The 23,185-nt window shown below is 39.4% G+C and overlaps 1 protein-coding gene across 1 annotated transcript in view; it reads left to right on the top strand.

Moving 5' to 3' along the window:
- csmd2 (CUB and Sushi multiple domains 2) overlaps nucleotides 1–23,185 on the top strand; it is a 208,064-nt gene that overhangs the window by 92,548 nt on the left and 92,331 nt on the right. The window contains 10 exon segments of the mRNA XM_035681968.1: nucleotides 1,048–1,160; nucleotides 3,008–3,085; nucleotides 5,718–5,805; nucleotides 6,912–7,036; nucleotides 10,829–10,950; nucleotides 13,179–13,282; nucleotides 15,615–15,727; nucleotides 20,012–20,194; nucleotides 22,136–22,326; nucleotides 22,605–22,740. Of these exon segments, the coding sequence (XP_035537861.1) occupies nucleotides 1,048–1,160; nucleotides 3,008–3,085; nucleotides 5,718–5,805; nucleotides 6,912–7,036; nucleotides 10,829–10,950; nucleotides 13,179–13,282; nucleotides 15,615–15,727; nucleotides 20,012–20,194; nucleotides 22,136–22,326; nucleotides 22,605–22,740 (1,253 nt within the window).

Below are 23,185 nucleotides of genomic sequence, written 5' to 3'. Positions count from 1 at the left end.
CTATAGAGTGAAGCAGATACGCAGGTCGGGGAGATGAGGTGGACATAGTTGGGGAAATGTAATTTACAGGTGGGGAATTGGAATTTATGCACATACTGTACGTGTGTGTATGAATGTGTGCCTGTGCCTGTGTTTGTGTGCATGGAGATGTGTGTCTCCAGGTGTGTCCCCAAATGACTTTGGCTTTAACAACTGAAGAAGTGCCTGGTAAGCTGCAGCCCTCATTAGCATACAGATCAGGAGGCACTATAAGTGTTTGTGAAGTATAATTCACTATTGCTTTTTCAAAGCAATAAAATGAGTGTCCTTTCTCTGCAAATGCCAATGCTGGTGTTTCTTGGTCTCATTATTTATTGGGCCACACAGTTTGGTTAAGAGTCATTAACATTACAGCTCCCCTTGAGTACCAGACCCCTCCTTTAATAGATCTTAAAGGTGAAGGATTTTAACATCTCTAAGTCCATTGCCACATTCATTTTGAAACAGTAGTATAATTACCATAAACAAACAAGACAATCACTGGGAAGACTGGCAGCCTCTGTAATATACTGTCTGCCATTGGGCTTGACTTTATTGGAAATCTGATGGATTGCATAATTGCTTTATGGCACAAAACAGAAGCACCAGCACGCACAATCCTGTCTTACAATGGCAGTTGAGTAAATAAAATATGATAGAGAAATTACTTTCTATTTTCAGATAACCCAGATAACAGTGACAGGGAGAAATTATGTGTGCAGCAATTACAGTAATTAATAAGTTCAGATATGATATACCTAACATTTTGTACTCCTGGCTAGTGTGCATGAGGCTATTCCTTGACAAACTAAACAAAAGAAGTGTAAAATAAGTCTAGGTCGATGTACTAAGGACATGTCTTTGTGCTTAGACCTAGCCTTTAACCTTAAATACATTTCTGAGTACACAGGTTATGCTAAATATTACTGTGGTTTGCAACCTGCTACTTTCGCATTTGCATGTGAAAACACTAATGTGCTAAAACGCTAATAATCTAAGGCACTCTTCTCTCTGTCTCTGTGTCCACAGGTTCACTGGCCCCAACCTCCCATCACCCATCATCAGCAGCAAGAACTGGCTTAGACTGCACTTCACCTCTGATGGCAACCACAAGTTGAGAGGTTTCAGCGCCCAGTACCAAGGTAAGATAAAGAGAGCTTCGGATGTTTTAGAAGGACAATCATTAATAATTTACATCAAACTATCCACTATCTTGTGTGTCCGGTTCAACTTTTATTTGAAATTATATTTGTAAAAATATCCCTGCCCCCCCAAGGATAAATCCTAATATTTATAGTAACCCACTGAACTTTTCTCTAGTGCCAAAATCTGAATGTAGTTTGCACTTGTGTTCCAGAAATAGCACAAATCTGGTCACTGACAGCCCTGAGATGAAACGTGTATTCCCTACAGGATCATCTCTCAAAATTTTGGACACTCCATGAGCTTTCCTCATAAAAGATTTCATATATCTCATAATGTGAGAGGCAGATTGACATGAAATTGTAAGTGTTGGTGACCTTAGTGAGACCCTAGTGCCTTTTGTTTTATTTTGCACCGCTGTCAACAAGGAAACAATCAATATGTTTTAAAGTCCAATAAAGAAAGATTGTCAGCATTAGTCTTGTTTCTAGTACAAATAAGCTTGCATTTCCTTAAATGATCATGATCTGTCTTATTAAGATTTTGCCAGTTTTGAAACTGTACTTGCAGCAAGTGAAATCATTTCACTAGAATAGTTGTGATTGCTTTCAGAGTAACAAGATTTGCAGACTTAATATTCAAGTGTCACACAATTGCACAAGCACGCGCGCGCACACACACACACACATAAAATCCTATCTCCCATGCGTCCCTTTCCAGTCCGATTACTCGTAAAGGGTCAGGGGTCAGCTTTTAGAAGGGATGAGCAGGGAAAATGTTCTCACTTCCAGCCATCAGCTGTTGGGAAAAAAAAAAAAGAACGAGGGAGAAACTGAGGGATAAAGAATATGGAAAAGAAAAAGCATAAAGATAAACCTATTGGTTTACAGGTTCAGTGTTAAATAAATATGTTTATAAGATCAGAGAGAAATGGGAGACTAATACTTTAATTGGATTAAACACTGACTTCATCTCCTCCAACCCCCACCAGCCATTCTCATGATGACATCTCCCATGATTCCACAGCAGCGGCATGTTGGAGTGATGAAATGACTGTTGATTGAAAATCTTCTTTGGCTCTATTTATTTTATTTTCCTCTTCAGTGTCCTTCATTTTACAGAACGACCCCACCTATCAAACCCTGCACCTTATAGCTTTCTTCCCTTATTAAAAACATGATGATACCTTTTTTCTCCCTTTTCTAATCAGGGTTACAAAACTGAAAAGAGCTTCATTATTGTGATTTTTCTTAGTAAACAGACTTTTTGACACATGACTCAGTTTACCTTTGAATTACATTGCAGCTGAAACTGAGCAAAGGATAACAATCACATTTTTGCAAAACAAAGTTTCATTGTCAGAAACAGTCAAAATAATTAAATAGGATGAGTGTGATGGGGTGCACAAACAATCCTGGTGGTGTTTTTGAAATTGATGAATAAATATGCATTTAGATGAGCCTCTTACTTTGCTATGATGGCTTTGTTTTTTATTTTCTGAAATTGAATAATTTTAAAGCTCATCTTTTTATTGTATAAAAAATAGTGGTTTTGCTCCTCATATACCGTGCCTCCTAGTGCTAATAATCTAATAATAATATTCCCTGCACCCTTCTATCCACGCGATTGCAATTATTTTCTTATTTGACAATTTTTGGCAAGACATTTTTGTTTAATTGCCTTGTAATGCTGCTGTGAACATAGCTGTAGTGGGTGTCAGCTATGGTGTATGGTACTGTATATATTATGTACTGTACTGCAGAAATTTAGGCACTGCTGAAATGTGTGGGTGTCATTATTGCACTTTCTGCTGTCTTATATGTCTCTGCTCTGTTTTTCTCCACAGTGAAGAAGATGACTGAACTTAAGTCTCGAGGTGTAAAGATGTTGCCTAGCAAAGACAACCACCACAAGATATCAGTGTGTAAGTTACAAGCCCTTACTGTCAACATTGTTCTTCAAATAACATGCAATACCAGTGCAATATGCTCCTGAGTTATCAAGGGAGAAAATAACTTGGTGTTATCTGTAAAAATATTAATTTGAAGAAAACTTCAATATACAATTGTGGACTGCGATGTACCTGGCACAGTGTGACAAAAAGCAAAACAGCTCTTACTTGGCGTCATCAAACAGAAAGCAAGCATTTTTTTCTTGCTTGAGAAGAGTGTCAATGGATGTACTTCTAATTATATCATGGGAATGTTTAAATCTGAACAAATGCAGATGCTAACAATGTATTTTTCTACGTGGGTAAAATCCCTGCCAATGGCATCAAATATCCACTTGCCACCACTGCACCCTTTTTCTCACTGCACTGCAGACTGAAACCAGTGGCTCTCATGATGTGAGTTGGCAGTACTGTTATGGACGTAACTATTTTTGCCTAAGGACAGGCAGCAGGTATAGCTGCAGTAGGAACTGAACTTTCTATTTCATTGCACAGAATTACTTAAACAAGTGACTCAAGGCTCAGTACAAGAAAACAACAATCCTGACACAGTGAATAATCCACCAGTCTTAAAATGGAACAACTGCTGTCTGCACAACTTGTATGCTTATGTTTTGGAGAAGATGCCAGACAGTCCCTTTTAGGTTTTCACCTGTCTAAACTCTTGTTCAAAGTCATGTAAAAGTTTTTTCTCTACTTCTTGGCTAGAGAACAGGGTGAATGCTGACTGTTGTAAGAGGTACAGACACAAAGGACGCACAGTCTGTGCTGGAGATGCAGTTCTAATAGCAAATGGACAGCAGTAATTGCATTGCCTTCTCTTCTCATGATGGCAGGCAGTCTTCCTTGCCCTTGTCCTCTCTCACCGTCTGTCTGAGTTCACTGTTCATTATCCCATTCAGCTTTATATGAACATCTGTAACATTAACAACTTGACAGCCGTGAGCCACCTGACTACAGTGGCACAGAGAGATGGATGTTGAAGGGTTTAAGAACAACCTGCTGAACAGAAAAGAGGTGCCTTAATGGTAATCCTGCCTCAAGGCCATTTACAATTCATTTATCCACTTCTACCTCCCACTCTTTCGCCTTCAATCCTTACATCTCTCAGAAAAATCACTTTTTCTTCTTTTCTTTCATTGGCTTTGCTTTAATGCGTTGTCTTTTTACCTTCTTCCACTTCACATTTCCATGTCTTCAGTATTTAATTTTATTTAACATTATTTGACTGTGACCCCTAATCGAAAGACAAACAGTATGGAAAGTCTTTTATCAAGTGAAAATAACGTTCATTACTTTTTTCGAGAAGAAAATCTTCTTAAATTATTATTTGAACCTAAAAAAATATTTGGTATGTATAAAAAAAAACAAGTTTCAGCCTGTAACAATCAAAAATGGTGTATTGATATTTTTTCTTCACCGTAAAGCAATGTTTACCAAATATTGGATAAATAAATAACAATAAATGTAAACTCCCACTCCTAACCCACCCCTAACAACTGAGTTTCTAGACTGGATCTCCATCACCACATCACTGTTTGCTGCTATTATCCAATATTGATTTAGCATTGAATCCTCATCTTAAGATGTTCATATCAAATATAGGGGTTAATCAGTTGTTTCAGAGAGAATAATACAGAATACAGTTGTACAGTACGATATGTGAGTAAGCCTGACAGTCACATATTCCTGGGTTAGTCAACATTGTCTTCCTGTTTGTAACAGTAAGTCACCTTTTATTCTGCCTTTTCTTTCATTACCTCTGCTGACACCACTGAGCTTTGCTTTAAATTCTTTGCTTTCTTTCCTCAAACTGGGACCCTGGCCAACAAGCAGGTGTCACATTGCTCTGGCCCTGCAGACCTTTGACCCCTCCCAGTCAGTCAGACGGGTCTCCTCATTGGCCGGGTTTATTTGACCCCTTCTGGCACTTTATCTTCCACTGTTTTGCACCTAGTGACATGATTGAATAGAGCACCACAAGGAATGTCCACTGGGATAAGATGTACTTAAATGTTAAGCAGGGAAATGGTCAAGGTGTATGCCAAATAAGCCGATGTGTGCAAAGCTGGTGGAGTGCAAATATCAAGAGCTTCTCCTGTGACAATAAGAAAATGCTACAGCAGTTTTTACAACTCATCAACCTTTTTATCCTTATATGTATTCTGTTATATTGTGTATATATAATTATAAAACGGCATGAAGTGACTATTGACCACCACAGGGCAGAAAGTAAACATCAAACAAACCCATAACAATGAGCTTTAATATACTTTATCTGCTTTTAATGCTCTCATGGGAAACATGACTCACATTGACATCTATTCAAACTTTCCAATATTTCCTTTTGCTAAAGTCAGGGTGTGGTTCGAAGACTGTCTATATTAACCTTTTTTTTTTTACAATGGCCAGGTAAGGATACTACAGTCACCTTGTAAAAACTGCGCAAATGTTAATACAGGCATTTTCATATTTATGGAAATTTTCCTTAATACAGCAAAAAACATTTTTAGAATAAAGTGTTTTATTTAGACTTTCTTTTGTTGAACAATCTGTACTGTTTTTGTTACTGTACTTATTTTTCGTCTTTGTCTTTTACCGTCAGTGTCTCAGATGGGTGTAGCGCAGGGGCACAACATGTGTCCAGACCCGGGGATCCCGGATCGAGGAAAAAGAAAAGGTTCAGACTTCAGGTAAAAGCAAGCAAAGAATGACTTTAGGAACAATTAGCATGTTGGGTGGAAAAGATGGTCATCAGGTTTCTAAGACCTAACCTCACTTTGATACAAGCCATTATCCTATTAGGCTTGAGCTATATAGTATAAATGTGTATGGCTTGTGAAAGAAGTCATTTCTTTTGTACTTTGTTGCAGCTATGGCATTCATTAGCCTCATTTTTAATTTTTTTATATGACTTTTGTCACAGTTATTCAAAGTAACTTCAACCTTCAACACAAGGCTTTCAGTGTTCTAAGTTAATCGTCAAGGCCTAATTAAGTTGTGTCAGTAGTATGGGAGTGCTCTGTGACAGTTTGCTGTTAAGATTTTGTTCGACATTTAATGTAGTATTTCATTCTCAGTTCAGTTGTTTTGTGTTAAAATTGAATAATATCAGTGTTTTAATTAGTTCTGCTTCCAACATTAATTTAGTTTTCAAATGTTTAAAATTCACTGTTTTTAATAAAAGGACCTTCATTAATCAACGAATGTCAGCAATGCCACAGCATTGTAATTGTGCTTTTTTAAAATTCTGTCCCAATTTTATTCCAGTATTGTGTCCCAGTTTACTGTTGATGATTTTAACTTTGTTCACAGTTATGTTTTAATCAACAGCGAACTGGGAAGACCTCTTGGAATTTGGGGAGACTATTTGGTGCTATAACAAAATCAGGGACTGCATCTTGAAATGTGCTGTAGCATACAGCACATTACCCAATGTCATGCCCCATAAAGCCACTGCAACCAAACCAGAGAGAGAAATGTGTACACTAAAGCAAATACCTTACTGTTTGAGTCACTGCACACTAATAGGCTGCCTCTGTGGGATGGTGATATTACCGGTGAGATTATTGAGCTTCATTCCTGTCAGAGCTATTGTCTCTATCAGTGGTCAGCTGTAACAAAGACAAATAGTTAACATCCATCTCCCACAATGCAGCACTTTTGGGAATCAGCTGGGAAGTAAAAGAGAACATTTATTTATTTATTTGCCAGTAAATATTTTCTGGCACTCCCACTGCTACAGGAAAGGTTTGTGATGATGATTGTGTGTTTTTCTTTGCATGCAATTCAACTGCAGGCGAACAGCCACAGTGCATTTCTCCTGCGACGAGGGGTATGAACTGCAAGGCTCCAAGAGCATCATTTGTCTCAGAGTGACAGACAGCTATGTAGGCTGGAGTGACGATCGGCCCATCTGCAGAGGTAAGGAGTGATGTGTGGGTTGTTCATCTGTGCACATGTGTAATGGATGTAGTCCCAATGTGACCTCCATTTATGTTTTCTTACTCGGATGCCCTGATTTTGATGTGTTTAATTATGAGTATTCTGTCATTTTGTGTGGATGCCCAGTCCATATTCTTCTTTTGTCTTTTTTTTTTTATTCAGTATTTGCAATTTTATTGTAACTGGCCTGACTTTGACCTTTTGGCCAGCATTCTTTTCTTTCCTACTGTTTAGCCATGCTGGCATAGTGCTACCCATCAATCATGTCTTCCTCACTTCTGACCATTTTGTGACAGGCAGGAAGAGCGGTCAGGCTCCCTGAACGATGTTCCTGATGCTCGTGTGCTAAGCAGTTTTCAGCCTCAGTGAACTGAATTAATCAGAGTAGATTTGATTCTTGACTTTTTCTTTTGGTAGTGTAATTGTTTAATTGATGGGTATCTGACTTCATTGGAGCAGGACATATTCATACTTTACTTCAACTTGATAGTAGTGTTTCATTAGAGCTCAAAAGTAAAATAATCCTAAACCCAATACCCAGAAATTCTATTTAACAAGACATTCAGCATACTGGTTCTGACTTTAGTATTTCAGTTTAGTAGTTAGAGTCCAAAATGTATAGAATATGGTTTGAAGGCATTGTTTCCTGGTGGGGATTATTTTAGTTTTCAGATTGTTTGTACCAATCTAAAAGCACTCAGTACGGACAGAGGAAAATAGTCAAATGAAGTCTCGATCAGTGCAAGGCTTGTTTGTAATGATTTGTGTGGCAAAAACAAAAAATAAGCCAAGGTATCTCTAAACTATGCTGAGTGTTCCACCCCTAGGAGCAATGTACTGTATGGTCAAGGGAAGAGTCAAATAGACATTTGACACAAGCCAATTTTAGATATCTCCTTAAAGCAGCTATAACAATGTATAATAATATGCTCAGCAACAATGTGAAAACATGAAAGTGGTTTCTCGGCTTTACAGAGCTTTTATCAGTTTCAGCCTATTGTTAAGCTTTCTGTCCCGCAACTTTCTAAAAAGGCAGACTACACTCACTGCTCTGCGCCATATGGCATACAGATACAGTTAGAAACTAGTCTTGCAATACCAGACGATATTAGATCTCAGCACCTACCAATCATCTGGGGATTTCTAAATGCAAAGTAGTTGCTTGAGCAGCTGCGAGAACGGCTGCAAACAACCCTTCACCTTACCTAAAACAATGCTCTCCTATTCTCTTCCGTAATGAAACAAGCTGGAGCTTTAGCAAATTACTTTTTAAAACATTGAAAATGGATGGAGCAACTCTATAAGGTACAGCAGTGTTTACAAGCACACAACTTCCACATGTCACCACACTTAAGACTTTGGATTGGTTCTGCAGTGCAGGATTTTTTTAAAACTCAGTTTTGGCAACTAGTCTAGTTAGCAACTAGATGCCCCCAAGTGGCCAAAAAAATAATGTATTGCAGGTTTAATTGGCAGGTGTGGTGGTGGTTGATTATTTGTTTTATTGATTCGACAGCACTAAATGCTCTATCATTATTCCAAAAGGGCCCTGTAATTACTGAGTGCTGAGTGATAACTCCAAAAGTTTGAAGTAATTAAGCCAAACAATTCTGAGATTGAGATGCTGACAAAAACATCAGAAAGTGACATTAAAGACCGAAGCTTTGAGATAAGTATCGTGGGGGATGTACTCATTTTGAACTGTTTGAATTTTCATTCAAATATGACAATGGGCGGGATTTTTCATCCATATTATTTACGTTTATCCCCAGCCAGGAAGCTCTCTGTCCAAGCCATTTTGTACCATTTCCTGGTTAGGGGCTTTTGAACCACAGCTAATCTTGAACGATTTGTCTAATGTAAAATCAACTGCAGCATTTTGTCCAACATTTAAACATCAAACCTTTGGGCATTGTGTTAATCCCTTCAGTTAATGTATTCTGAGAAAATCCGGCATTTCACAGACACCCCCATTCTTTCTTTTGTCTTAGACTGATCCAATTGTACCAAAATTAAATTACAGCACTATGGAGAGGGCAGCATGATCTTAGAAGGATTATATCGGTGGGGGGATTGGTAGTGCTTCATCTCATCTAAGCTACTGTCAGTCATCCGATGTTGGTGTTTTGTGACACCAAACACATTGATGAAGGCCTTATAATGGCACAAAAAAAAAAACCACTTAAAAGCAATGGGGCCTTTCTTGAGTGAAAGATTTTTTTTTTCTGTTTTATGTAAAGAAATATTCAAGATTGACATATCATCCACAGTAATGTGGAATGTGTAATTCCTTCATCCTCACTTAACCTTTGGTACTGTGCCTTTGTTCTGCCTCAATGAAGATTAAACATCATCCAGGAATAATTGAAGATCTGTATCCTAAATTAGCATTAGTCATCATTAAATTGAACAGCACTATCATTAGCACAGGAAAAAACTTCATCTCTGGCTTCAAATTCATTGTCCCGAAATGAAATTCAAGGCTCCTTTTTCGTTCACACTGTCTTTCTGGTCACACTGAGCTGCCGTAATTTTTCTTCGTCATGGACTTTTATTGCTAGGTGGCCTGCTGCACTTTCTTGTCTATCACTGAACACACAAGGTGGAGTGTATCAAGTAAGATGATCCCCATGATTAAAAAAAAAATAGGAGGGGATATGATAGCTTTGGTGGACTTCCTCACTGCTGTATTATTTTCATTAAGGTCACCCTCACTGTCAGAATAACTCAAATTAATTACTTTATTCTCCCCTTAACTTCGCCAAAGTTCTTTTTACATTTTAATAGGGGTTATTTGGTGGGAGAGGGGTGGAGCATGGAGCCACTGAGTGGGGCTTTAACACCCAAAGGACCTCTCTTAGACGTAACTCATTAAAATCTGGGTAGCTAGTTTGGGTCCTTTCAAATACTTTCAGGTTTCCCCCACATATGTACACACGTACACACTCACTTCCCTTAAAGTACTCATTAGGAATTCTGCTTTAATTTGAAGGGGTGTTTAACAGTTCTGCCATGCAGACACCCTGAGGCCATGATAGAAAAGTCACATTGTCCTTTATTGAGGTTTGCTATAACTTTTCAAATAAGAACATCAAGGTGCGATACTCAATTTGTGTTTTATTTTGTTTTCCTGTGATAACGTTTCCCATACATAAGCTATACTTGGGCACTACCAAACTATATTAATGGCTGCCTGAAAAACATTTCATCCATTGCAGAGGACCGTAAAGATCTAAATTGGCAAGTGCTTAGAGGGTGCACAGCAGCTGATTATATTCAGATCTTCAATTTGTTGATGTCTGAAAAAAGGACAAGTTATCATTTCCAAGCATTCACCATACAGCTTCAACTTTCAAAAGCAATGCTTGCTTGCGTTTCCGTCTGGAACACTGAAGGAACCTCATTATGCTCCTTGGAATGCTATCCATGCTGCTTGGTAAAGTTTGAGATGAACATTTTGAATCCCCCTACAGGGCGTTTTTGAACCGAATACAGAAAACACAAATGAAATATCCATTATACATAATTTACAAGGTAGAAATACAATTGCAAGCATGATAATAAGAAACCCGAAAAGGGTTGAAGGCTGAGGCAGTTCAGGGATACACAGGCACAACTAGCAGCTAGACAGCATCACGACTTGTAGATTTAACATGCAATCCAGGAGAGGCTTTGACGCATCCTTCGTCTTAGTTGTTTACAAATGAGAATGTTTGATTTTAAACTGATATTGACCAAACATTTCTCCTCTTTGTGTGTCTCCCCTTGTAGCACCAATGTGTGGAGGTCAGTTGAAAGGGCCGGGCGGAGTCATCACGTCTCCAAACTACCCGGTCCAGTACGACAACAATGCTAACTGCACTTGGGTCATCACAGCCACAGACACATCTAAGGTAAAAGTCATTAAACGAGGGAGCAACAGTGCTGTACTAATTCAGCTTTGCTGCTCTAACCGCCCAGGTTGCATTGGCGTGTTAAGTGGCATGTTTAGCTGCCAGAGAAGTGAAAAACAGTTGACTGGTGTGTTTGCACCTGTTAACGAGGAACTTCAGAGGAAACTCTTCTCTGACGCACATGAATCATTTTATGCTTTTGATAATTGCCACAGGACATTTTGGGGGGCTGTTGAACACACCATGTGACAGAAGCTGTCTCATAGAGAAATGTGAGAGATAAGGAAAATGAAAAGGGGGGGGAAAGAACGCTGGAACTGAGCCAACAGAAGACAAAGAGAGTTGTTAGAAACACCTGTGGTGAGGGAGAGAAGAGAGTAAAAACGGACAGAAGAGTAATGGAGAGGTTTTGAGAGCATGCTCAGAGGATATCATGAAAGTGTCATTGCCTCTCTGTTCAGACCATTGACTTTGGAGTAGTGTTCAAGGCCACCCAGCTGCTTTCCTGCCAAATATCCTTCTCTGAACTCAAACAAAACGCTTTAACAAATCTGTTCTCCTATTGCAATGTGCTGAGTGAAAGCGAGGCTGTGTGAGGTGAGAGGGAAGGCAGAGTGGGTAGTCAGATACAATGCACACCCACCCAATCCCACCCTTTGCTTGCACGCGTACAAACACACACACATAGATACCCCTGGGTATACTCGGCGGGCAGCCTGCTGAAACAGACAACGGTACTTTGGGCTGCCTCTCGCTCTGTGTCTAGTCCAGATGAAGATGGAGCGAGGCTGTTCTTCCTGTTTAGAGATATAATGGGCTTCTATTCCTGCTTGTGCGCATAGGCCCATCCAGAGGAGACATTAGGTCAGGCAAGAGACTGAGGCGGAACCGCAAAGGGAGGTGGGTAGGGACGTGACACAGCTCTTCTAGACCTAAATGCAACCTCGTGACACTATGACTAATGTGGGTTCTTGTCAAGTGTTGCTCCTTGAAAATGTCGTGAGCGTACTGAATGCTGCTGTTTTTAGTTGACACTGTTTTGGGTGTTTTTCCGTCAGCGTCAGGGACACCTGAGTATGTTCTGGAACAATCAAAATGTCAGACATGTCATCAGAGATTGCAACTTATATAAAGTAGATATATGGTTGCTATTTGTTTCTTTTTTTGTCAGTTCCTTCCCCTCTGTGCCTCACCTGTTGGCTGCCAGATGGGAGATGAGTTTGTGGTATGAAACTCTATTTATCGAGTGATCTGACCTATTTTGCCTACACACCATCCATCTCCTCTCTCCACCTTGGCAATTTTCATTAGGCACTGGGTTTAACATAGGACAGAATGCAATTTGCATTTATATAAGCTTTTTCATTAGGCCTGGCTCTCTCGGTCTTCTGAAAACATTAGGAATTTGGCGGAAATCAGTGGCAGCCAATTTAAAATAGGAGACAAAGACAGTTCTTGCTTTGCTTTTTATTTATTTAGTCTCACATATTATCCTGCTTTTTTGTCTTTATTTATCAACATTTTACACTATCATAATCAAACCGTATTTGTTTTTCTACCTTTATTAGAGTCGCCTGTTTTTTCCTTCAGCTAGGGTACACTTTTTTTCTTGCTTCACCTTCTTTCCCACACTCCCATCTGCAGCATATAAATGAGGTGAAATGAATAGGGCTGTTTCCCCTAAGTGTTAAAATCCCATACATAATCTCTAAAACTTTTGTGTCACCTTTATGATGTATATATTCACCTTGTGGACTTCAGTCACCTGCCACATCTCCTGACGCGCTTTAAGTAATTGTAAGTCTGGCTAAGTAGGCCACAAAGGCATCTGCACCCTGCTGATTTGATGAGCAAAGAGTAGGGGTCGTGCAGACCGTCTGGCAGGCAATCACATATTTGATTAGTGGGAGAGAGTTCATAATCGCCAGACTGGAAGTCGGATGTAGTGCACGGTCACGTATAGATCAAAGGAAGCTGAAACAGGAAATAAGAGTGTTTGGATGCATGGAGACCTGTGAAGGTGTGTGAGTATTTACAAGAAAAGAAATATATTGATAACAGCAAAGGGCAGATGCTTTACATACAGTATACACAGCTGTTACATAGGTGTGAATGGATGTGTACCAGAAATGTATTCAAAAGAGATTGACAGATGGACACCTGGTGTCAGGAGCATTCAAGCATCTGTCGTTTACGGTTGTCTTGGCCATGTCTCCGCGGTTGTCCAGGTGATCAAGCTGACATTTGAGGATTTTGACCTGGAGCGAGGCTATGACACCCTGACTGTGGGAGACGGCGAGGTGGTGGGAGACCAGAAGACCATCTTCCATGTGTGAGTGACTCCTTTGACCTCTATCTTTTTTTTGCCTTTTATCTTGCCTCTGTTCTCTAACTTCTTCTGGCTTTTACTCCCCACTGTCGTCTCTAGCAGTCATTTTACATTTTTTCTACTCATGTTCCGTGTAATCGTATTCTGTGTTTTGCTTTCTCTTTCCTCTTCACCTTTCTTCTTTTTGGCACACATGCCTTTTCTCCTCCTCCGCTTCCCTGCAGCCAGCAGCACCCCTCTCCCTTCCCTTTACCCTCCAGCCCTTTTTCTCTCTTGTACTGTTTCTCTTTCATTTCATCACCACCTGATGCAGTAGTGCATGAAAAATAGATGACACCACATTGTCAATCATCACTCTTTTCAATGTTAAAAACAAGATCACAGCCATGTGGTGCAGCATTGCGAACTGCATATTGATGCCCCCTAATGGAGTTTGCACCAGCAGATGCTCCATAACAATTCACAGGATGTTGTTATTAATTGTGCTGAAATTTACCACCTTAATAAAGTTTTTATAGATCAATTTTTATGTGAGGCTGCCTCGCCTGGGTGGGAACTGGGAGGAGGTGGGAGATAAATGAGGGAGAGTTTTGTGGAGGAGGGGGTTGTTGATGAGGGGAAGGTCTTCCTCACTTTAATACTTTAGTGTGCTTGCACATAATTGCACACACTGAAAATGACCTAATCTGTTCAATTAAGGACTCCCTCCGTCCTTATGGACTTTTTTATGATATGAAAGTAGAGTAAGCGGTTCTGTCATTGAGATCGGATGCGCTCCTGCACGCAAACAAACTAGAACAATTTAGGACCAGAGAATATACTGCAGCTATCAGCACAGTTTAACTTAGGACTATATTTTTGTGATTCAGTGGTGCAGGCAAGCGTGCGCAGGGTGTAGGGTGTATAACTTTAAGGTCAGAGGCATGTAACCTTACTGCAGCACAGTCATAAATGTGGTGGTTAATAGGCAATGAGTCACAACCAATCAAATCCCCTATTCTCCTTCACTTGAAAGACACCGTGCACTGACAGTTTGATAATGGAAGAGAACAATTTGGTGTGAATCTGCCTCAAACGTTTTTCCCCTAGGGAAAATGATGTCCTTGTGTGGAAAGAACATAATTGTCATGAGCTGATAGACTGCCTTAAACAGGCCACCAAAAAGGAATATGTTTTAGACAGTGATTAGCTTTGTCATAAATTATAACATACTGACCAAACTTGTAGGGCTGCAACTAACGATTCTTTTTTATTATCGATTAATCTGTGGATTATTTACTAGATTAATGGATTTATTGTTCGGTCTATAAGATGTCAGAAAATAGTGAAGAAAATGAAACATTTCTTTAAATGTATTGTTTTGACAGTCCAAAACTCAAAGATATTTGGTTTAATATGATATAAAACAGAGAAAAGTAGGAAAATTCCATATTTGAGGGGCTGCATTTTTGCATGAAAGATTACTTCACCAATTTATCAATTATCAAAATAGTTGATTATTTTTATATCGATTGACTAAGGTTGGATGTTAGATGGCATCCATCCTGACGGACCTGTTTTTACACATGAAAGTAAATTCTGTTGGTCTAAGCTTTTAGTGTTAGTAATGCAAATGGTACATGACAAGAGGAATGCAAGGATAAATCCCCATATTCTAATGCATGCTGGAATTTCTTTTGACACACTAAATATTGCATCTTTTCCAAGCATGCATGGACAACAGGAACTGACCAAATTACCAAAAGGCAGGAAAAGGACAAAAGATGCACCCAACTTATCAAGACACTACTTCCTTACTACTCTCACCATCTTCTGTGTGCTGTCACTAAAATTAGAACCCTTAATCACTTACTCTGGAGCTACACACTTCCTAATTAGAGTTGGGTGGAAATACTATTCAAATAGGATTAAATTACTTCTGTGGCATTGACTGATCTTGCCTTCATTTTCCACTTTCTTGTCCCCAACTGTTTTGAATAAAAGGTTTAGGGTTAAAAAAAAAGACTGGAATTGCCTGCAACAGTTTTGGAGCACTTTTCTTTGATGAGAAAAGTCAGATAGTTTAATATATAACTTCAGGTGTTGTTTTTGCTGCTTGCTTTAAAGTTTTTTAATGATGCTGTGGAATGAGGGCCTTTGGCTATTAAAGTGACACCAGATTTACTGCAGTAAGTGCAAACACTGCTTATAATAATTCAAACAACTGATCTAGGTTTTCACAGTTGACACAGCTTGCAGTCAAAATATATCTAGCACAAACATAAAGTACATTCAAGATCGTCTTTGAAGAAATTTCTGTTTAAGAATCCTGTCCTTTTGTCCCTTATTTTTGTAGCCTGTCTGGTACCACCACTCCAGACCTTGTGGTTAGCACCAGTCATCAGATGTGGCTCAATTTCAAAACAGATGACACCAGTGGCTCCCTGGGCTTCAAGGTGTCTTACGAAGGTAAGGATGCATTAAACACTGTTGCTAGTTGCATTTAAAAAGGTAACTATTTGTTCTAACCTCGCATAGAATTCAATTTATTTTTTAGTCATTCGTCCTTTCCGCATTGGGACTTACTGCTCAAAGCTGACATCATGGGCTCTGACAGAACACATTTTGCTTCAGTTGACTGTAACATTATTGTCCTTCCCTGCATTCATCATCCTGAGTTTAGCTTGAAAAACATTGGGATTTAGAGATGCTGCATCTGTCTCATCTAAGACTTTTGAAATGTAGCTTAATAGCCTCAGAACAAAATAGGCACGGTGCTTTTTGTTCCTTCTGCTGCACGGCATGCTGCATCTACTATTACAGCTAGATTACAAAGCCCTTAAATCAAACACATACTGTAGCAAGGACTCAGTGAACGAAGCCTCAAATTGTTGGTTCCATTGCAACTATGCACAAGTTATGCTTTCAGATTAATTATTTGTGTCATGTTTGATGCCGTAAGTGCTAATGAGGCAGGATAATAAAAACACTTATTTTTGTAAAATAAATTGTCAATGGGCCATCAAGGCAGCAGATAGCTGATACACTTGTCCTGTTGCCCAATCCTAGTGTGTGTACTCTTATTTGTGTGGGTGCACGCGTGTGCGAGCGACAGATAAAACAGAACGACAGTGTGAGTTTGTGAATATGTATGTGTGTGTTCTGTTTGTCTGTGTGTATGCACGCGAGTATGGGGAGTTTGCCAGAGTTCTTCATCTAGATAAGTCTGCCATTTGCCTCTCAGAAGCACAGCGAGTCTTCTCCCTTGCCCACAGATGCTTATTTTTCATCAGTAAAAATAACAGAGAAAGTGGAGCAGCATGCTGAACCAAAGTGTAATTAAAACAATGAGTTCTACTTAATGAAGGGGAAGAAACGCTTTGAACCACTTCACCTCCCAGATTGGAGCACCCAAAATCTAATTTGCATTCTCAATTACTTGTATTTTAAGCCTGATCATCAAGTGTAATTGCAAACACAGTCATACCAGTACACACACTCCCACCTTACCCATGCATTTGAGTGTGGATTGCACACGCTCTGCAGTGGCCTCAATCTTTCAGCTGAAATTGCAAACAAAATTGTTTTTAATGTGCAGGTTTAAACTTAACCACTGCAGTACTTTATACAGACACTGAGCATGTACAATTTGAAATATTCAGATTCAGTTACGCCCATATGCAGGGTTTTTAGAGCCTGTTCAGACTGCAGAGTGCATAGTGTAATGAGTTTATGGTTGAAAGTTGAATGTGTTGCCCCATCTTTTTACAATATATCATTGTCAGTGCTTGAATAGGGCTGGTATCCACTGATAAGATATGCTGGTATTTGGTGCTTATGGTTACTACATTGCCATGTACTAAAATTAGCACCACTGATTATAGATACTTCACATATAATGTTTTAATTTTGTGGGTGGAAATGCAGGGCCTGTAAAGCCCATTGAGACATATGCAATATTGCGTTATCCCAATAAACTTGATTATTAAAGTCCTTTTGTCGGTTTAGGCCTCAAGAGATTGCAGTGTAGTTGTTGACAGTAATGTGAGTTTGCGTCCCATTTCAATGCTATTGTATGTCAGACAGACAGGGACAACAAATACCCCATTACATCTACTCTCTTATTCATGAGAATCAAATGATATTGCATTCACTCCTGCCTGCTCTCTTATACACAACATACACAGAGACACACACATACATTCACAAACACATGTATGACAACAGACATGCACACCAGCGTACACACACTTTAAAGGGCTCTTATTTATTGCCTCCATTTTCCCTAAAGGTCTAATTGTAGGGAGCCATGAGGCAGAGAGGGCTTACGTGAGAAAAGCACTGGAGGGAATTTGAGGTCTTCAGAGAGAGTCTGTTGCAGTGACAAACAAGTATATTATTGTATAACTGTGTTTGTGCTTTATGCATTTGCATATGTATGTATGTATTTGTGTGTCTGTCTTATAGCTGGCGTGTTCTTCCAGATATGGTTGCTGTTGGATCTTGTGCATTCCCTTTATATATTTTCCTTCTCTCAGGCTCACCTCAAAATTTGGTTTTTGCATTCCCCCCTTTAAAGGTGACTTCCACGTAAGATCAATGAGTTGTCTTGTGAATGAGGCTGCCTCAGGACAGCCATACATCCAAACAGCAGTGAGCTCTAAATATGTGTTCTAAATGATGATCATCATTAGGGCTGACTATGGATTTATACCCAGCATCACCCCTGGTGCGGTTTAAAATCGTATTAAGCCCTGCCATCATTTCCTGGATGGATGAGCTTATTCGCTCTGTGTGTTCCCCCATCCGGATGCCTCGATAGGATGCCTCAGCATTCCCATCTGCAATCTGCAACCTCAGAAAAGTAGAAAGTAGACTGAGTGAAAGAAAGAGGATTGCATAAATCTTGCGATAATGAAATTTGTGTGCGTGGTTTTGAGGTGTGTGTGCGCACGCGCACCTGAAAGTGCTCATGGCAGCTTCCAACACAAGTGAGAACGTTTGTCACACAGTTTGAGGAGGGATATATTTGTGGGAGTAGAGAGGGAGAGAGACAAATTTGTGACATTAGTGAGTAACATTTTGGGAGGATAAAGAGACAGTAAAGACTACTTAGTGGTAAACAAAATTATACTAAAACTAAATGCATGACGAGAAAATGGCAAAATCACGTTGATTTTAATATCATGAAATGTCTTCTCTGAGACATCCGTTCAGCTATATCCGCTCAGTCCTAACTAAGGAGAATGTCTTTGATGCACAGGTTTAAGAAAGCCAGCAATTATTGAGCAGACCCAGGACACTCTACAGCTAGGGATGCATTAACCTACAGAGGTTTCTGTAAAAGATGTGTGCCCTTAAAAAGAAGCACTCCTTTTATTTTAGATGTGTCACAGTACTGGGAACTTGCTGAAGGTACTTCTCACTCCATGCAATCTCCCACATTTGGTTGAAACACAAGCTCTAATGCTACACTGACTCACAACAAGACCTGAACATTGTTTTTTTCTCTATTGCTTACGTATTTCTTCCTCATGTTACCCTCAGTCAAGTGTGTCAAGTATGACCAAAATCTGAACCATAAAACAGAATTCACTGATGCACCACCACCTCGGCATATATGAGCTGAGCCAGCACATTATATTATTATTTAATCAATAAAACTGGTTACGGATTGTTTCAGCAGCAAAACGAATATAAAGTAGCTTTAAGGGTATCATACAAGTGATGGCATAAGACTGAGCTGTGGTAACCAGTAACAAAATCTAGATGTCTTTCTAAAAGACATTCAATGTATTTTCTTAGAAATATCACTGTTTTCCATTCCTAACGAGCTAACAGGATGCAATAGATGAATAAGATGCTGCTGTAATGCTTTTTTGAAACTATGATTTAGGGTGGGGTGTCCGGATGGCTCACTTGGTAGAGCTGGCGCCCCTTGTGTCGAGGCTGTGTCCTTGCTGCAGCGGTCCAGGGTTGAGCTGTCACTATCCATTAAAGGCAATAAAAGCCCTAAAAAATATTTGAGAAAAGAAAAAAGAAAAAAGATTTAGGATAACTATACCAACTTAGTTCAAATCTTGGTGCTATCACTGCACTGGACACACAGACATTAAATCCACATTGGTACTTTCTAACTCTGGTTAGATGAAAATGTCAGTGTTCCAGTAATAAGTGGTACATCCTATTCTGTATGTAATGTGCACTTTTGTGCACTTTCTGTTTTCGACAAGTTGAGAATTTATTTTGCTGTTCTACCCCGAGGGAAGAGTGTGGCGAATGGGCTGCTATAGAGCTCCAACACACAACAGTGGAGAGTTGGCAGCAGAACAGCGTTGTATAGAATGATTAGGGTAGTAATTTTTTCCCAGTCTATGTGACTGCACATGAATGCACTATTCTTGCAGGCTTCCTAAGTCAGCTAAAGGAAAAACATACATTAAAAAATAGATAAATAAATTGGGTTTGGGTTAATGTATTTGAGTGGGCTGACTTTTGTCCTGTCACAATACAGCAACTCTATTTTAATAATCTGAGCCCACATTTGCCTGTAACTGGAACTGTAGAGAAACAGCACTATGTGTTTTGTTTTGATTTAGTGCGAGATCCTGTATCTTCATATTACTGATGACCTATGTTGTTGTATCTTGTCAATATCTGCTGGAGGCTACAGCCAGTAATGGTGTGTGCGTGGATGGATGTAATTTTTACAAACCATATATTCTTGCCTATGTGTTTTTTTTGCCCACACAGAAATCGACCAAGGCAGTTGTGGAGATCCTGGAATCCCAGCTTATGGCAAACGGGAGGGGACAGGTTTTCGTCACGGGGACAGACTCTACTTTGAGTGTCTGCCTGCCTTTGAACTGGTGGGGAAGAAGAACATCACCTGTCAGAAGAACAACCAGTGGTCGGCGAAGAAACCCAGCTGTGTTTGTAAGTTCTTGGATGCCTTAGGTTATTCAGGTTCTACATGTGTACATGTGCATGAGTACGACTCTACTCACATGGACGCATAAATATGTATGTTTGTGCAGATGACTGCTGCATAATGCGCAGATTATCCCCACAGTTTGCAGAGCAGAGGCTGTGGATTTGGAAACAATAGGAGTGCTTATTAGTTAATTAATGCCATGAAAGAAACACAGAGAGTGAGACAGTAAGAGGGTGAGAGGAAAAGGAAAAGAGAGCTGACCATGCAGATAATGCCCACTGTTGTATTATTGATGGATAATAGGGTGGACAAAAAGCTGCAGTGTTTAGATAAACATCACTGAGCTGAATGACAGAGCAGAGTCAATTTGGCCACATAACCCCGGTAAACATTGTTTAGTTAGCATTTAACAAAAAAATGTAGATGCAATTAAGTTTGCTTGTCTGTGTTACTGAAGTTGATCATGTTAATAAGATGATGTGCTTTTCTAAATGTATAGATGCATATTGCCTACTTGTTTTTGTTTTTTTTGCATGTGCATTAGGTATTAGTTATTAGGGATATTTATTTCTATCCTTTATATATTCCAGTGATCAGTCTTCATGCCATTTTACTTTATTTTAAACTGACTGCTCCTAAACCTCACTAACTCTTACTTACTGTTGCTACCTTGGGCTACTTACTGATGACAATTCAGCGCGCATTGTGTTTAGCAACCTGCTGCAGTGTATATAATAGTTGGGTGCACACATGGATGTAAAACTGTGAAAGGTTAAAGTTGATATAAAGTCATTATCATAACATTGCCAAAAGTGGAAGGGAGAAGCCCTGTCATCTCTCAATAAAAACAGAGGCTGATGATAATATGAATAATGACTCCTGCACTGCTGGATTTGACTATGATTAATTTCATATTAAAAAGGGAATCTTGGCTGCAAATTCTGGTAGTTGTATTCCCACAGCTGGACTATGTAAAGTTCCTGTACATATTTAAATATCTATCTAATGTGCATTTGTGAATAATGTAGTGTTTTGTGTCAGTGACTAAGACTCAAGTTATCTTACAGATCCCCCTGCAACCTTTCATTGTTTCGTAGTTGACCTTCAACTGAAGTATCCTCCGTTCCTGTTGCTTGCAATTAAGTTCAAGGTTGTTGTCTTAAAAAGGCAACCTACATACATTTCGCAAACTCAGTTTTTTGAAACATCCCCTTACAACTGATAGATCCCAGTACACGGAAGCTAGACCAATTAGCATCTGCCCAGTAACGTCAAGGTATTGTGCTGTTACCCTCCAACTACATCCATTGGAGCAACTGGGATCAAGCGACAGCATTGACTGTAGTCAGCGAGGGAGATGAGACCATTCTTTATTTTCATTGCCAACATATTGCTTTTAGCTAGACATTGATTGGAAACAATGATTTTTCTGGTACATGTTGTCAAAATTACTCTATTCATTTCATTCCACTGGGCTTACTTAAACAAGATATTGTTGCTAGTAGGTACATCTTCCCATATAATGGTGGATAAATAACAATTGTGCTACAATAAGCCACAAAATACCATTTTGTTATATGATGTTATTGGCAGCTTTTATTCAGATGTATTTCCTTTTCATTACTTTCATTTCCAATGAATCCTTTGTAAGCATGCAGTTACTGTCATTGTAAACCTGTATGTGCTTATGCTACGAGGCAACTCATTGATGGTTATAGGGGTGTCTTTTGAAATAGGAAAATATGACTTCCTCCCTGATCTGTTAGATGTCTACAGTATGTGAGGTGGATTTCTAATGGTTCAATAAAATGTATCAAATTTGACTGTCTCAGCAAAAGTAAATGGGATTTTCTGTTTTTCTTCCTCGTAAACAATACTCATTTTTATGTTGCTTTGTTTTATTTCTTTTTCTCTTTGTCTATCTCTCTTTATCATTCCTATAGTTTCCTGTTTCTTCAACTTTACCACTCCATCCGGGGTGCTGCTGTCTCCCAACTACCCTCAGGAGTACGGCAACAATATGCACTGTGTGTGGCTGATCATCACCAACCCCGAGAGCCGAATCAATCTGGCCTTTAACGACCTCAGCATGGAGAAGCAGTTTGACTTCCTCTCGATCAAGGATGGGGGAAAGGTAGCGTTGAAATATAAGCTGTTGTCCTCGGTTACTTTGAATAGCTCTTTGTGCAACCTTTATTGACCTGTCTATCAGTCATTGTGCATGTCAGTGGGAGAAGCAGCCTGTACAATTATGTGTACGAGCTAAACATCTATCTACCTGCCAGCCTCATTGGACTGGCTACCCATTTTATCTGTCTACCTTTCTTTAGGAGCTGTTTACTTTCTGACTTCTTTCCCTTTTTAGTTCATGATACCTTTGGTCTTGTCAGAAAATCTTTTTGTTTTTGTCAGGCTGAATCTCCTATCCTGGGTACCTTTTCCGGTGACGTCCTGCCTCCCTCTATAACAACTAGTGCCCATGTGGCCCGACTGGAGTTCCTGACTGACCACACCTACACAGACAGAGGCTTTAACATCACATTTACAAGTAAGTATTGAATGCTACTTCAAAGGAGATAAAGGGAAGTCTTTAAAGCTTATCACAAAAACCTACTCTGACTGGATGTTTTGTATTCTAGCTTGTGTGTGTGTGTGTGTAATAGGCCTCATGAATCATCTGCCATATCTTATGTGCCTTGTCTCCCACAGACTGCATAAACTTTTCCAGGCATTAGCAACACATTCCTTACATAGTCACATAGAGACATGACAAAAAACCCTGTCTTTATTGTCTAAATAGAGACTTGACATCTAAATAAATCCCAAACAAAGATGCAGCATCCTTACCTGACAGATACATTGCAGCAGTGCTCATTATATTCTATTCTGGGTAGCTGCTGACTTCTGAGGAAATTCCAGATGGGTTTTATACTCTGACGCAGTACACATTGGCTGCATGCTGGTAAACCCATTTCATGGTCACAGATATACTG

The sequence above is a fragment of the Morone saxatilis genome, unplaced genomic scaffold (assembly GCF_004916995.1).
Source record: "Morone saxatilis isolate NCDOM2014 unplaced genomic scaffold, NCSU_SB_2.0 Contig9, whole genome shotgun sequence".
Lineage (NCBI taxonomy): Eukaryota > Metazoa > Chordata > Actinopteri > Moronidae > Morone > Morone saxatilis.
This window is presented reverse-complemented; position numbering and strand designations above follow the sequence as displayed.